This window comes from Tupaia chinensis, unplaced genomic scaffold, assembly GCF_000334495.1.
Source record: "Tupaia chinensis unplaced genomic scaffold, TupChi_1.0 Scaffold000333_1, whole genome shotgun sequence".
In the NCBI taxonomy this organism is placed as follows: domain Eukaryota; kingdom Metazoa; phylum Chordata; class Mammalia; order Scandentia; family Tupaiidae; genus Tupaia; species Tupaia belangeri.
The window spans coordinates 1,155,324-1,167,917 of NW_006159827.1; the positions used below are offsets into that span (position 1 = coordinate 1,155,324).

Genomic DNA, 12,594 nt, shown 5'->3' on the forward strand with positions numbered 1-12,594 from the left:
TGGCTGGGTGAGGGGAAAAAAAGCAATTTCAACAATGGTCATGTAACTCAAAGACAGATTATAAACCAACATGAGTATGTCACCTATACCCCTGAAATGCCTGCATGGTCAAGTTAGCCCAAAGGTTTTGGGGGTCAGTTGGTGGTGTGATTAAGGCAGCAGTACCCCACCTGGCCAACCACGTGGTTTGAGTCTTGGAAAACATGGTAGGCCCATGTACAAGAATACCCGAAATCTTGAGGGAAGAAATGGAGGAGAAGGGACTGAGGAGAGACCACTCACTAGGGGGGCACTCCCCATCCCAACTACAAATGCTCTCAGACAAGAAAAAAATTGTCTAAGAGAGATTTTTTTGCTATAGGGCATGTGCGCTCACCAGAGAGACAGAGAGACAGAAAGCGAGAAATCACCCCCCAGAGGGATGACCACGCTGCAATCCCTTCTCCTCCATTCCCCGTTTGGGATTTTGGGCAGGCAGGCGCGCGCACGCACTTACACGTGCACGCACTTACACGCGCATGCACTTACACGCAGTGGCATCCGGGACTCTAGCCACAGTCGCCCACGTGGGAGTCCAGTGCTGTAGCCACTGCACCATCTGCGGGTCCCAGGAAAAATTTTAAAATAAAGAATTCTCGATTTTCTTTTTAGAAAAGCAGGAGACTGACTATATTCGAGATTACCTTAGGTTCATGCTCTTATCAGTGAAGTTTTAAGTTACATTTATCAAAAGCCAACTACACACTAGGCACTGACCCCAAGTATCCTCATGTACTTTTTTTAACAGAGATTCTTGCTATAGGGTACATACACTTGCTGGAGAGAGAGGAAGAGACAGAGAGAGACACTGAGAAATCACCCCCCAGGGGGGATGGCCACACTGCAAATCCATTCTCCTCTTGGGATTTTGGGCATGCACGCACACATGTGTGTACCCAGCCTAAGTATGAAGCCACCAGGTCCAGGACTTGAACCGCAGTGGACTCCGTGAGTCCAGTGACATAATCATTACACCATCTGCTGGTTCCAGTCCTTACGCATTAATTTAAGGTTCAGCGAACTACGGGTCACAGGCCAAACCCAACGCACTGGCTGCTGGTGTGAGTAGGCTCTCCTGGGACAGGCAGGCCCGGTCACCACGTGCTGTCTCTGGCTGGCTTCACGCAGAGCTGACTGGCTCCAACACAGGATGTGTGGCCCACGACATCTAAAATATTTACTGCCTAGCCCTTTACGGAAAGTTGGCTGACCCCTGTGTTACTTTTTCAACCACACTAACATTTGAAGAACTATCCCTTTCTACACAGAGGGAGGGACTGAGGCTTGAAGAGGTTAAATAACTCTCTCAAGATCACAATTCAGCTGGCAAAGCCAGGATTTTAACCAAAGGCCCGACCCCACCACTCCCGTGCTCTCCTGCCATACTTGTGGTGCCTCCAAACGCGTCCAGAGCAGAGACAGGCACAGCAGGACCGGAGAGGTGAAGCTGCAAGGTTCACCCACACGAGGCCGCACACTCTGCCGCTTTGTATTTAGTGGGCAACGGGGTTATGAAATCTAGCCTGAAAGAGACCGTCCCACACTGAGCAACGTGGGTGAGGAAAGGTGGGTGAGGACATCGTGAAATTTCAGATCCCTGCCATCAGAAGACATTCTTCAAGATTCCAGAGAGGGGGAAAAACAACCCTATACCAAGGTTTCCCAAGCTGGGCATCCAAAGCCAGACCGAGCTGTCACCGGGCTGAGGCGAAAACAAAGCCAACCGCAGACACACGCGTCTTCCAAAACAGGTAGTTTCCAGGCACTGTTTCACAAGAAGCCACTGAAAAAAGGATTCTACCAACATGCGAGGATAACCCAAGGAGGGAGACTATGGGAAGACACAGAACCCCAGAGACAGAGACGCAACCCAGGACAAGCACGAAGGGAGCGCCCACAAAGAGCTGTCAGCGGGCCTTGCAGCACGCAGTCCAGACCTGCAGGGTGCCTGAGGGCTTGGGGAAGTACGCTTCCCAAAAAAGGGGAACAGCTGACTTGTTTTGACATTATTGAGAATTTTCTGGCTCTGGCAGTTAAGGGACGTAGTGATAGATAACAGGGAAAAATTAAAAGAAAAAACAAGGTAATGATTACCTTTAGGAAAGCACAGTTTTACAAAAAAGTGCAGAGTATACGGCCTGACCCAGCCACGACCACAGTAACGACAAACCCCAAACAGATTTAGCCCTAACAGATACGAAAACCACACGACTCGCAGCCTCGCTTCCAAGATGACGAAGAAAAGAAGGAACAACGGCCGCGCCAAAAAGGGGCCGCAGCCATGTGCAGCCTATCCGCTGCGTGAACTGCGCCTGAAGCATGCCCCAGGACAAGGCTATGAAGTAGTCTGTCAGGGACCAGCAGTTAGCGTAATGGCTATGTCGCTGGACTCCCATGTAGTCGACTGCAGTTAGAGTCCTGGACCCGGTGGCTTAAGCTCACACTGGGCACATGTGTGTACGTGCCCAGGATCCCGAGAGGAGAAGGAACTGCGGCATGGCCATCCCCCTGGGGGCAACTTCTCTTTCCCCCACTCTCTCTTAGGGTCTCTCTGGACCCTACAGCAGAAACCTAAAAAAAAAAAAAAAAAAAAAAAAAAAAAAAAAAAAGAAGAAGAAGAAGAAAACGGGAGCACCAAATTGTAGTTTACTAATAACTCTGAAAAGTACATTATGAGGAGCTGTCTGTTTCCTAGAGTCAGGGTCCAGCAAGAAGCTGCCTTTCACTAAGGTCTAACTGGGAAGCCTGTCCTTCTCACCGAGAGTGCTAAAGCCCAGGTGCTTGGCACAGCTTCACTCACCTTCTGGCCTTCCAAATGAGAGTCAGAGTCGTCCAAAAACTCAAGGGACGGAGAGCGTTTGTCAATGACTGTCCTGCGGTCACCAAGAGGCTCCTGGCTGGGCCTGTCCGGAGGATCCATGACCACTCTCCTGTCACAGAAGCTGGCCCGCTCGAGCACAGGCTTCTCCTCCTCCACCCTGGCCTTTGGGGCTGACTCCTTCTCTTTCTGGGGCGCGCTGGCCAGTCCTTCTCCTCGGCTCGGACGCTCTCCTGGGCTCGGTTTTGTCCTGGGGACGGGCTCGCCCTTCCGCTTGGGCACCGACTTGCCCAGGATGCCCTGGATAGCCTTCAGGTAGATCACTGTGGAGCCTTGGTCTCGGCGTCTGTCCCTCTTCCTTTTCTGGACCTTATCTGGCTCCTCAGTCCTATCGTTCTGACCTTCAGCTTCAGCTGCAAATTCGGAGTTCGTGGAGCTACGAGAACTATCTTTGGAATCGACCTAGAAGAAAACACAGATTTCTGAAGGCTGTGGAGGTGACTTGTACATGAAGCACGCGGCAAGTTATGAATGAGTGGCTATTCCGCCACTCCCGAGGAAACTGACTGGCTGAGGCAAAGATCCTCATCCCAACCCCCGAAGTGCCCCTATAAAAGGGAATGAACTGCCACCATATCTTGTCATTTCCCTAAGTCTTTCTTTCATGAGTGAGAGACAGAGAGACAGAGACAAGCACTGTCAACAGGACCGCAGGCCACGATCTCCCTCAACTCCCCCAGCCAGGAAGGATCGTGGCTGTGTGCACTGCAAGTACAGATCTGCCACCAAATCTTGTCATTTCCCTCTCTCAGTCTTTCTTTCATGAGTGAGAGACAGAGAGACAGAGACAAGCACTGTCAACAGGACCGCAGGCCACGATCTCCCTCAACTCCCCCAGCCAGGAAGGATCGTGGCTGTGTGCACTGCAAGTACAGATTGACAGAAAACTCACATTCTTCCATACAGATCTGGCTTTAGGTGACCAGCTTAACACTAGCCACTGGGCCAGCCCATTTCCGTTTTTAATGAGGGAGAGAGTTAAGTATTTTCAACAGGGCCTTGGCGTGCTGCGACCCTCCTGCCCCAGCCTCCCAGTTAGCTAGGACCACAGGCACGCACCACTACGCCCGACACGTTTAGGCTGGAGCAGGATCTGAACCCAGGCCTTCTGTGCAGCTCCAGCATGGTTCCACAGTGGCCTACAACGCGCACCATCACAGCCAGGCTTTGCCATCCACCTTCTCATACTCAGATGACAGCCTCTCACTGCCCAGGAAGGGATGAGCTGAGATGAGCAGCCTAACTGGACTACAGGCCTGTGAAGGGCAAGCACCACCCCACTCTTCAGAACACCCACAGGCAAAATGGAAGCTCAAAATTTCTCACTGGAAGGGCCCCTAGATATCAACTAGGTTCATCTACATCTGAGTCAAAAAAAAACCTAAAGACCCAGCAAGGGAAAAGGCTAGCCCAAAGAACCCCAACTTCATGAGTCCTTAGTGGGCTCTTACCTCTTACATCCCAGCCTCCTTAAAATACTCCACAAACTTCTGCCTCAATCCCCTCAACACTGTGAGGATTAATCTAGAATCTCCTCAGAGACAGAAGTAAAGGCTTACTCCTTCTCTTCTTTACCCTCTGCACCCAATCCAGGAAAAAGTTAAGACGTTTTTGGGGTCAGCAGGTGGGGTAGTGGTTAAGGCACTGGACTCCCACATGGCTGACCACGGTTCGAGTCCCAGACCCAGCAGCTTCAAACTCATGCTGGTGTGTGTGCATGCATGTCCAAAGGAGAAAGAAGAAATTTCAGTGTAGCCACGATCCCCTGGGAAGTGATTTCTCACTTTCCTTTTCACTGTCTGTCTCTCTTGTTGAAGGTGTCTCTGTTTGTCTCTTTCTCTCTCATGGGACTTTTTTTTTTTTGAGAGGTTTTCGCTATAGGGCACGTGCGCTCGCCAGACAGACAGAGAGAGACATAGAGACAGAAAGCGAGAAATCACCCCGCAGGGGGGATGGTCACACCACAATCCCTTCTCCTCCATTCTCCTCTCGGGATCTTGGGCACGCACGCACACGTGCCCGGCGTGAGTTTTAAGCCACCGGATCTGGGATGCGAACCACGGTCGACGTGGGAATCCAGCGACATAACCAGTACGCTAACTGCTGGTTCCCTCTCATGGAACTTCTTAAAAAGAGAAAAATATGAGGCCAGCAGGTGACATGGTGGCTAAGGTGCTGGACTCTCACATGGCCAACCACGGTTCAAGTACCAGACCTATGGCTTACTTTCTCATTTCTCTTTTTCTGTCTGTCTCTGGTCAAATTTAAAAATAATGATAAATAAAATCAAATAATTTTAAAATTTTTTAATTACACTATTGGACACATATAGATGTTGGTATAGATATATTTTCTTCTGAAACTACTCAAATGGCTGGCAGCTGCTAACTTTAACAAGGAAAAGTGGCATTTATTCATAATTTGAACCTCTCCTAAGCTTACCAAATTTTCTAACTTTCTGGATTTGCTAACATGTGTCTATAGGGATTAGCCAGAAAAAAAATAAATAAAAAAGATCAGGGGTCATTTTGTTTTCTTTTTATCTTTCTGTAAGTAATTCTAATTAATATTAAAAATATTGGGTTGTCAGAAAAGCCATGACGCATTTTTGCATGGATAAACAGGAAAAATATATGACTATTCTGACAACCCAATAGAGGGCATGGTGGTACACACCTGCAATCCCAGCTACTTGTGAGGCTGACACAGGAAGGAGGAAGGTTGGGGGCCAGCCTGGCCATCACAGAAGGCCCTTTCTCAAACGTGCTCCCCAGGCCTGCCCTGCCACAGCTCCAGCTTCCCAGCCTGCTGCACCAGCTCCTGCCTGGATCCCACCAGCCACCTGCCGTGCACGGCTCATCAGACGCCCTTACCGTCCTCTGCTTGTGATGCCGGCCTCAGCCCCAGTTTATGTCTGATCAACTACTATTCCTTGGAGCCTCAACCTCCCTTCTTTAAGGGCTTTCCCACCTCTGCCCTCTCATCGCCCTGCAAGGCCAGGTACAGGACGACACGGGAGGGTGAGGACCACAGCACCCCTGAGAGTGCAACTGCTCCTCACCTCGAGCCGACTGGTGCCACCTGGGGGTGCAGCCTGAGTGGGAGAGTCTGTGTGGGTTGTTTGTTTGGGTTTTCTTTTGGTTGTTTTTGTCCTTTTAGGTGAAACCAGAAATCTCTAATGCATTGTTCATCCCTTCAGCAAGTATTTACTGAGCACTTAACATGTGCCAGTGGCGCTGCTCTGGGTCTGCGGTTTAGCATCCAATGGAACTCAGATGCCTGCCCCCTGGAGCTTCGATTCTCGTCAGTGAGGGAAGGGAAAGCCAGGAGAGGCGCGACACAGCCAGTGAAATACACCCTTTAGAGAGTGGTAGATGCCAAGGAGGAAAGTAAAACAAGAAAGGGGGCCCGAGGGGCCGGTGGTGGCACAGCAGCAACACAACCCACGTGGGAACGGTCTTGGGGGCAAGTCCCGGGGACCCCGCGCACACAGAGTGAGAGCACGGGCGTGCCTGTCATCCAGGCCGGCTGAGACTGCGGTGGATGGTGGTGTGAAGACCCTATCAGGGGCGCCTGGTTCTCTCTCGTGGAAGACATAGGCAGACATTTTAATAAATGAATTAAAAGGCTGGCTTGCAGGCCCAGCAGCAACCCTCTGCCAGGCATGCTGGATCATATGAAAGACTGCAGGTTTGTTCTCCCGACCTGCAAACGCTGGGCCCATGCACCCAGGAACCTGGCTGACCAGGAAGGCTGAGGTGGCCAATGGCAGTCTGAGACCCTGCTGAGGGTCCTTATCTTCCCATGTCTCATTATAACGAAAGATATAAACTTGGAAAAAAAAAAAAAAAAAAGAGGGCAGTTATCTTGACCTAAAGTTAGAGGATTCGCTGCAGTCATGCATTTCCAATGCGATTTTTCCAAAACTTTAAATGTTTTGAGAGCTTAGCTATACTCCGTCTGTGGACCAGCAGTTTGCCAACCCTGGTTGTGAAGGCCAGGACTATAGTTAGGGGAGTGGAAAGGTTAGGGATACAGTAACACGACCTCACGTTTTCATGTGAATTTACAAAGCTGCCGGAGGGGAAAATGCCACCTGACTTGTGAACAGCAGAACTAGAATTCAAACTCGAGTTCTCAACGTCCTAGAACCCAAAGGAGGAGAGCGCGGAAAAGCATGACGGGAGGAACAGCGCGGGAAGCTGTCGAGGTCAGTGGCTGTGAGGCCCAAGGTGGGTCCAGGTCACTGAGGCAGTTCCAGCAGCTGAAGGAGGCTGTGAAGGTGAGGAGCGGGCAGACAGCAAAGGAAACAGACCACCTGGCTTGGGAACAGAGACCTCGTTTTTCCTGGTAGCACTGCTCAGTGACCCGTGCATCCTGAAGGCAGGAGGGAGAATCAGGTAGCGCTGTTGTTCCTGCCCACATCACCGACAATTTCAACTGTCCCCAACAGGTCAATGCAGCGCCTTCCCCCATCCTTTCTCCAGTGGGCCGGGAGGAGCTTGAAAGCCAAGCCCTGCAACTTCATGCCTCTGCGTAAACCCTCGACAGCACAATCTCCAACTCCTAAACACAACGGAGCCCCTCACAGGCTCACCCCAGATCTGTCCCTCACCAGCTCCCACTTTCTCCAAACTCCTAAGTGTTCAGGAATGAAGACAGGTATGAAGAGGGAAAGGAGGCCCTCAGGAACCAGCAGTGGCATTTCCTGGCACGTTTTGGGCACGGACTGTTCTCTGCCTGCAGACTCCTCTCTTCCTCCTCATGTCCCAGGATGGGTCAGGTTCAGCTCCTCTGTGACAACCTTCCGGTGGGTAGTGGCTCACTCCTAATCTCCGGGGAGGGTCTTCAAACACCCTGTTACAGCAGTCAGCTCCCTGCGGCTCCCTGCCCTGCCAGGACTGGTTTTTGAGCCTATCAATAACAGCCTCACTGCCCCTAGCCCTCCAGTGCCCAGCACAGTCTTCCACACCAGCCCCGGGCGCCTGAGTGAAGACGCAGAGAAGGGGCTAGTGAAAGCTGTCACTAAAGAGCCGAGACGATGCACGGTGTCTGGGCCATCTGGCCCACGGAGCCCCTCGAGGAGCTGCCCTCCCTGTCTCCCTGCCTAGCAGTTATGCCGGGCTGGGATGCAGCAGGTGCCCAGAGAGCAGCACTGCAGAGCACTGGCTTGGCAGTCAGACTGACCTGGGACTACCCCACAGCTCTGCCGCTTACCAGCTGCACGGTCTTGGTCAAGTTATTTAACCTTTCTGAGTCTCCTTTCCCACTGCACAGAGGTAGGTACTCAAATATTTGTTAATCACTATGAAAGTATTTGTTAACTGATACACAGAGATAATACTACTTCAGGAGACTCTTAGGAGGAACGTGACAGTCTATTGGTCAAATGCTAAAAATTACATTTGATCAAAGCCTATTACATTGTAAATGCTCAAATTTCCCTTTCTATTCTTCATTCCCTAAAATTATTTTTTAACTTTTTTTTTTCCCTTTAAATTTGCTATAGGTGGGACCAGCAGTTAGCATAATGGCTATGTCGCCAAACTCCCATGCAGCCGACCACGGTTTGAGTCCCGGGCCCAGTGGCTTAAACGCAAGCTGGGTGCATGTGCGTGCATACCCAAGATCTCAAGAGGAGAATGGAGAAGGGACTGTGGCGTGGCCACCCCCCTGGGGGGTGATTTCTCACTTTCTGTCTCTCTCTGTCTCTCTGGCGAGCGCATGTACCTATAGCAAAAACCTCTCAGAAACAAAAATATTTGCTATAGGTATATGTACTCACTGGAGAGAGACAGAGAGAAAGCGAGCAAGCACTTCTCAGGAAGGATAGCCACACTGCAATTCTCCATTCTTTCAGGATTTTGGGTACACACACATGCACCTGGCATGTTTTTCAAGCTGCTGGGTCCTGGACTCTGAGCACAGTCACCCGTGTGGGATCACATTGCTTTAACCACCATGCCACCAAAACATTTTTTTAAGTCTATTTATTCCCTTCATGAGTGAGAGAGACAGCACCTCATCAGGGTCCCAACACCAAGATCCACCCCAACTTCAGCCAGCCCCAGATCATGAACACACCTGTACCTCGAAAACGCAGGGAGGTCTGCAGATGCGAACTCAGAACCTTCCCACGTGGGTCCGCCTCACAGAGCATCCTGCTTTACCCCTGAAGGCTGCAATTCAGATATGTCATAGTAAAGACGAAATACAGCAGAGACGAAGGTGCTCGTAACATTTAACCTTCTCTATGAAAAGAAACTAAGCTCGTCAGCTTCCGTTAGAATTGCAGAAAACATATTATCTACATATTATCTATTATTCTGCAGGTGACAGGGAGCTACGTGAGGCTGGCCAGTGGGAATCTCCTGATCCTAAAATGCGCAGTCTAACATCGTCCCCCCCCCAACATTCCACGACCTGCACAAAGAGGTCCGTGTTGAAGGCTGTGGGGGGGGGGCAGGGACACAAAGCACAGTCACACCCCGCAAAGCTCACAGAGCAGATGGAGGAGATGGGTAGGTAGAAGGTGGGCGAGAGGGGGAGCCTGGAGAAACCCAGAAGCACATGCAGGTTCCTGAGCACTCCTCAGCTGTGCTTGCTCATGGGACTTACTAGACAGACAAGTTTGCACCTCACAGCCAGCCCGTGGGGAAGAGGTGCAGGCAGAGGGGAAAGATAAAAAAAGGTATTCGGCAATTTATTAAGATGAAAAAAAAAAAAAAGTACTGTGTCCTGTTCTTTTTTAAATTTTTATTATTTTTAATTGGCTATAGGGCAGAGCACATGTGCTCACCAGAGAGACAGCAAGTGAAAAAGTAAGCCACCAGGTATGGAACTCGAACCGAGGTTGACCACGTGGGAGTCCAGTGCCTTAACCAGCATGCCACCTGCTGGCCCCGGTATCATGTTTTCAAACTGACCAACACATGCTCTAAGGAGAAACCTCAGCAGCGCTGTAGATGTACAGTCAGAATTGATAACACTGCTATCCCTCAACGTGAATGATCTTTTTGCAATCCAAATCTGCCTCCTCTCTACACAGAATCCTGTAAAAACTCTCTAGTGACTAAGAATACAACCCCAACCTTTCAGAATAAAATCCAAATTCTCCTGGCTACTTAAGCCTCACTGAGATCTGTCTCCTCCTAGCTCTGCAGCACCCATTCTGGGTGTTCCGCTCCATCACGGCACATCGTGGGGCAGCCGTGTGACTGACCACAGCCCTCCCACCACGCTGCCTAGCAGCTTTCTCATCACCCCAAGTTCCAACAGAGTGCTTACCGAAACCATTAAACGGGATGCTAGAAAAACAAGGCCCTTTGAATTTAAGGAGAGAAAGGTGCATCTACCCTAAATTAGACTCACCCAGATTAGAGGCTGCCATTCCACAAACTTTGGGTTTCTGATTTGCAGGACAGCCTGGGGCAGAAATGCAGTGCACCTGACGACTAAGGAAAATAAAGCTCCCGTCCCTCCTGATAACAGGGTTCTCTAATTGTCACTAAACATAATCAACTGATATTACTTTACGCTGTGCCTAGCCCACTGACATGGTATCGAGAATGATTGCATGATTAAATTAGTGAGCAGAGCGAATGTTCACCTGATACAGATTTGAGTCACACTCAGTATTCTTGCGCCAAAGACAGAACTTTTCAATTCACCATTATGACTTGAAAACAAAAAATCCACGTGGTCACGCAAGAGTGGGCGGTCCACACTGAAAAACCGGACACTTAACTTAAGGGCTCACCAGGATTCGCCCTGACTTATTAACTCCACACAATAAACCACTCCTGTGGAGTTAAGACTTAAAAACAACCACAATTACCTTAGGACCTGTTAGTAAGTTTCTGTAAAAATAACTTTCTCGAGGGGCCACCCATCTTACCCCAAGTAAGTCTTTCTTTCCACTTCTCCACATGCAGAACTTTTCAAGCCCCAGAGCTCTAAAATCTAAAGTGCAAATTCTAAGAAGGGCAAAGATATTTGTTATTAGGGAATCCTAAGCACCTAGAACACTGCCTGGCACCAACTAGTCCCCCCAAAAATATCTGTTCATAAGCCTCGCTGAATGAGTGGGTGAAAGGAACCTTCTCCATGAATCACTCTTCCCTCTGCTATGAAGTTCTGTGTTCCTGTTGGGAGCACGGCTGGCGTAACGGTTACACTGCTTGACTCTCACTAGTCAATCACAGTTCAAGGCCCAGATCCGGCAGCTTAAAACTCACACCGGGTGCGTGTTCATGTGTTCCCAAGAATGGAGGAGATGAGACTGCAGCCTGTCCATCCCCCTTGGGGGGGAGGGTTGATTTCTTGCTTTCTGTCTCTGTCTCTCCAGCAAGCGCAAACACTTGATAGCAAAATTCTTTTTTTTTCTTTGGAGAGGTTTATGCTATAGGGCGCGTGCACTCGCCAGAAAGAGACAGACAGAGAGACAGAAAGTGAGACACCACCACCCCCTCCGGGGGGGTATGGCCACGCCGCAATCCCTTCTCCTCCATTCTCCTCTTGGGATCTTGGGAATGCACGCCCAGTGTGAATTTTAAGCCACTAGTCACTGGGTCTGGGACTCGAACCATGGTCAACTACATGGAAGTCTAGCAACATAGCCATTACGCTAACTGCTAGTCCCAAAATTCTCTTCTTAAAAAAAAAAAAACAACCACCCTGCATCACCAAACAAAACTCTAAAGTGCTGGAAGCGGTGACTCTGGTGAGAAGTCGCACCAAAACCCAAATTCCGTGGCTCAGATTCAGAAGGGTTCAAAACAAGGGCACAATTCCTTAAACTAACGACTAAGATAAATCCATCCGGGCCTCTCGAGCATGCAGTCCACCTTCGACTGCAGGGATTCTCCAACCTGGACCCACGTTTACAGTCAGCTGGGAAGTTACAAATCTTGAAGCCCAGGGCACAGCCCAGCCCTGTCCTATCAGTTGGGGAGGAGGCGGCAGGTACAAGTACCCTGGAGTTTGAAAACTACTGTGCCTCTCTACTGAGTATCAGGCCACTCCCTGGCCCCCTGCTTGGTTTACAGAGTCTGGGTGGAGTAGCCTTCTGGGAAAACCCCAGGGACCTCCAGGACATGCTCTTCTGTAGTCTCTCCACCAAAATCCCCATCCCAAAAGGCTCCCAACACGTGGGAGCAGCTTCGCCCACGGCGAGACACTGCAGCCACCTACCTTAAGGCTGCAGGCTTCCTCTTCTAGAGAAGCCATTTCTTCTAGAGAGGGGTTGGCAGGGTGCAGAGGGGATTCCCCGGAGGAAAGGAACCCCCGAGTGCTCCGAATCACGCAGCCTTTGGAGGCGGCCCCGCCCACACCTGGGCCGGAGGAATGCGAAGAGGAGGAGGAGGAGGAATTTCTGCGACGAGATGAGCTCCAGGATAACCTCGGCGCGCAGGCCACATCGTCCTCCTTGTGGGCTTTCAAGCGCTTTGGGCTGCTGGCCCCTGCTGACCGCGACGCAGAGCTACGAGCAGAGCGGCTGGAGGGGGCCACATCACTGGGCTCCCGGAGGCAGCTGCGCTTGCTGGGACACCCTTCCGAAGAGCTGCTCCAGTGGTACTTGACCTTGCGCCGCTCCGACGCCATGGGCACCTGCAAGGAGAGCGGGGCCTGGATTCCAGCACCCTCCCTGGCTGCCCCGCCGCCGCCTACCCCCAGGC

At 50.7% G+C, this 12,594-nt stretch overlaps 1 protein-coding gene across 3 annotated transcripts in view; it reads right to left on the reverse strand.

Moving 5' to 3' along the window:
- Nucleotides 1-12,594, reverse strand: part of TATDN2 (TatD DNase domain containing 2) — a gene marked incomplete at its 5' end in the record, with an annotated part of 32,925 nt that overhangs the window by 17,337 nt on the left and 2,994 nt on the right. For all 3 annotated transcript variants that reach the window (XR_335070.3, XM_006151993.3, XM_006151992.3), the window contains 2 exon segments: nucleotides 2,840-3,319; nucleotides 12,110-12,526. Coding sequence is in view for 2 of the 3 variants with exons in the window: in XM_006151993.3 (XP_006152055.1) it covers nucleotides 2,840-3,319; nucleotides 12,110-12,520 (891 nt within the window).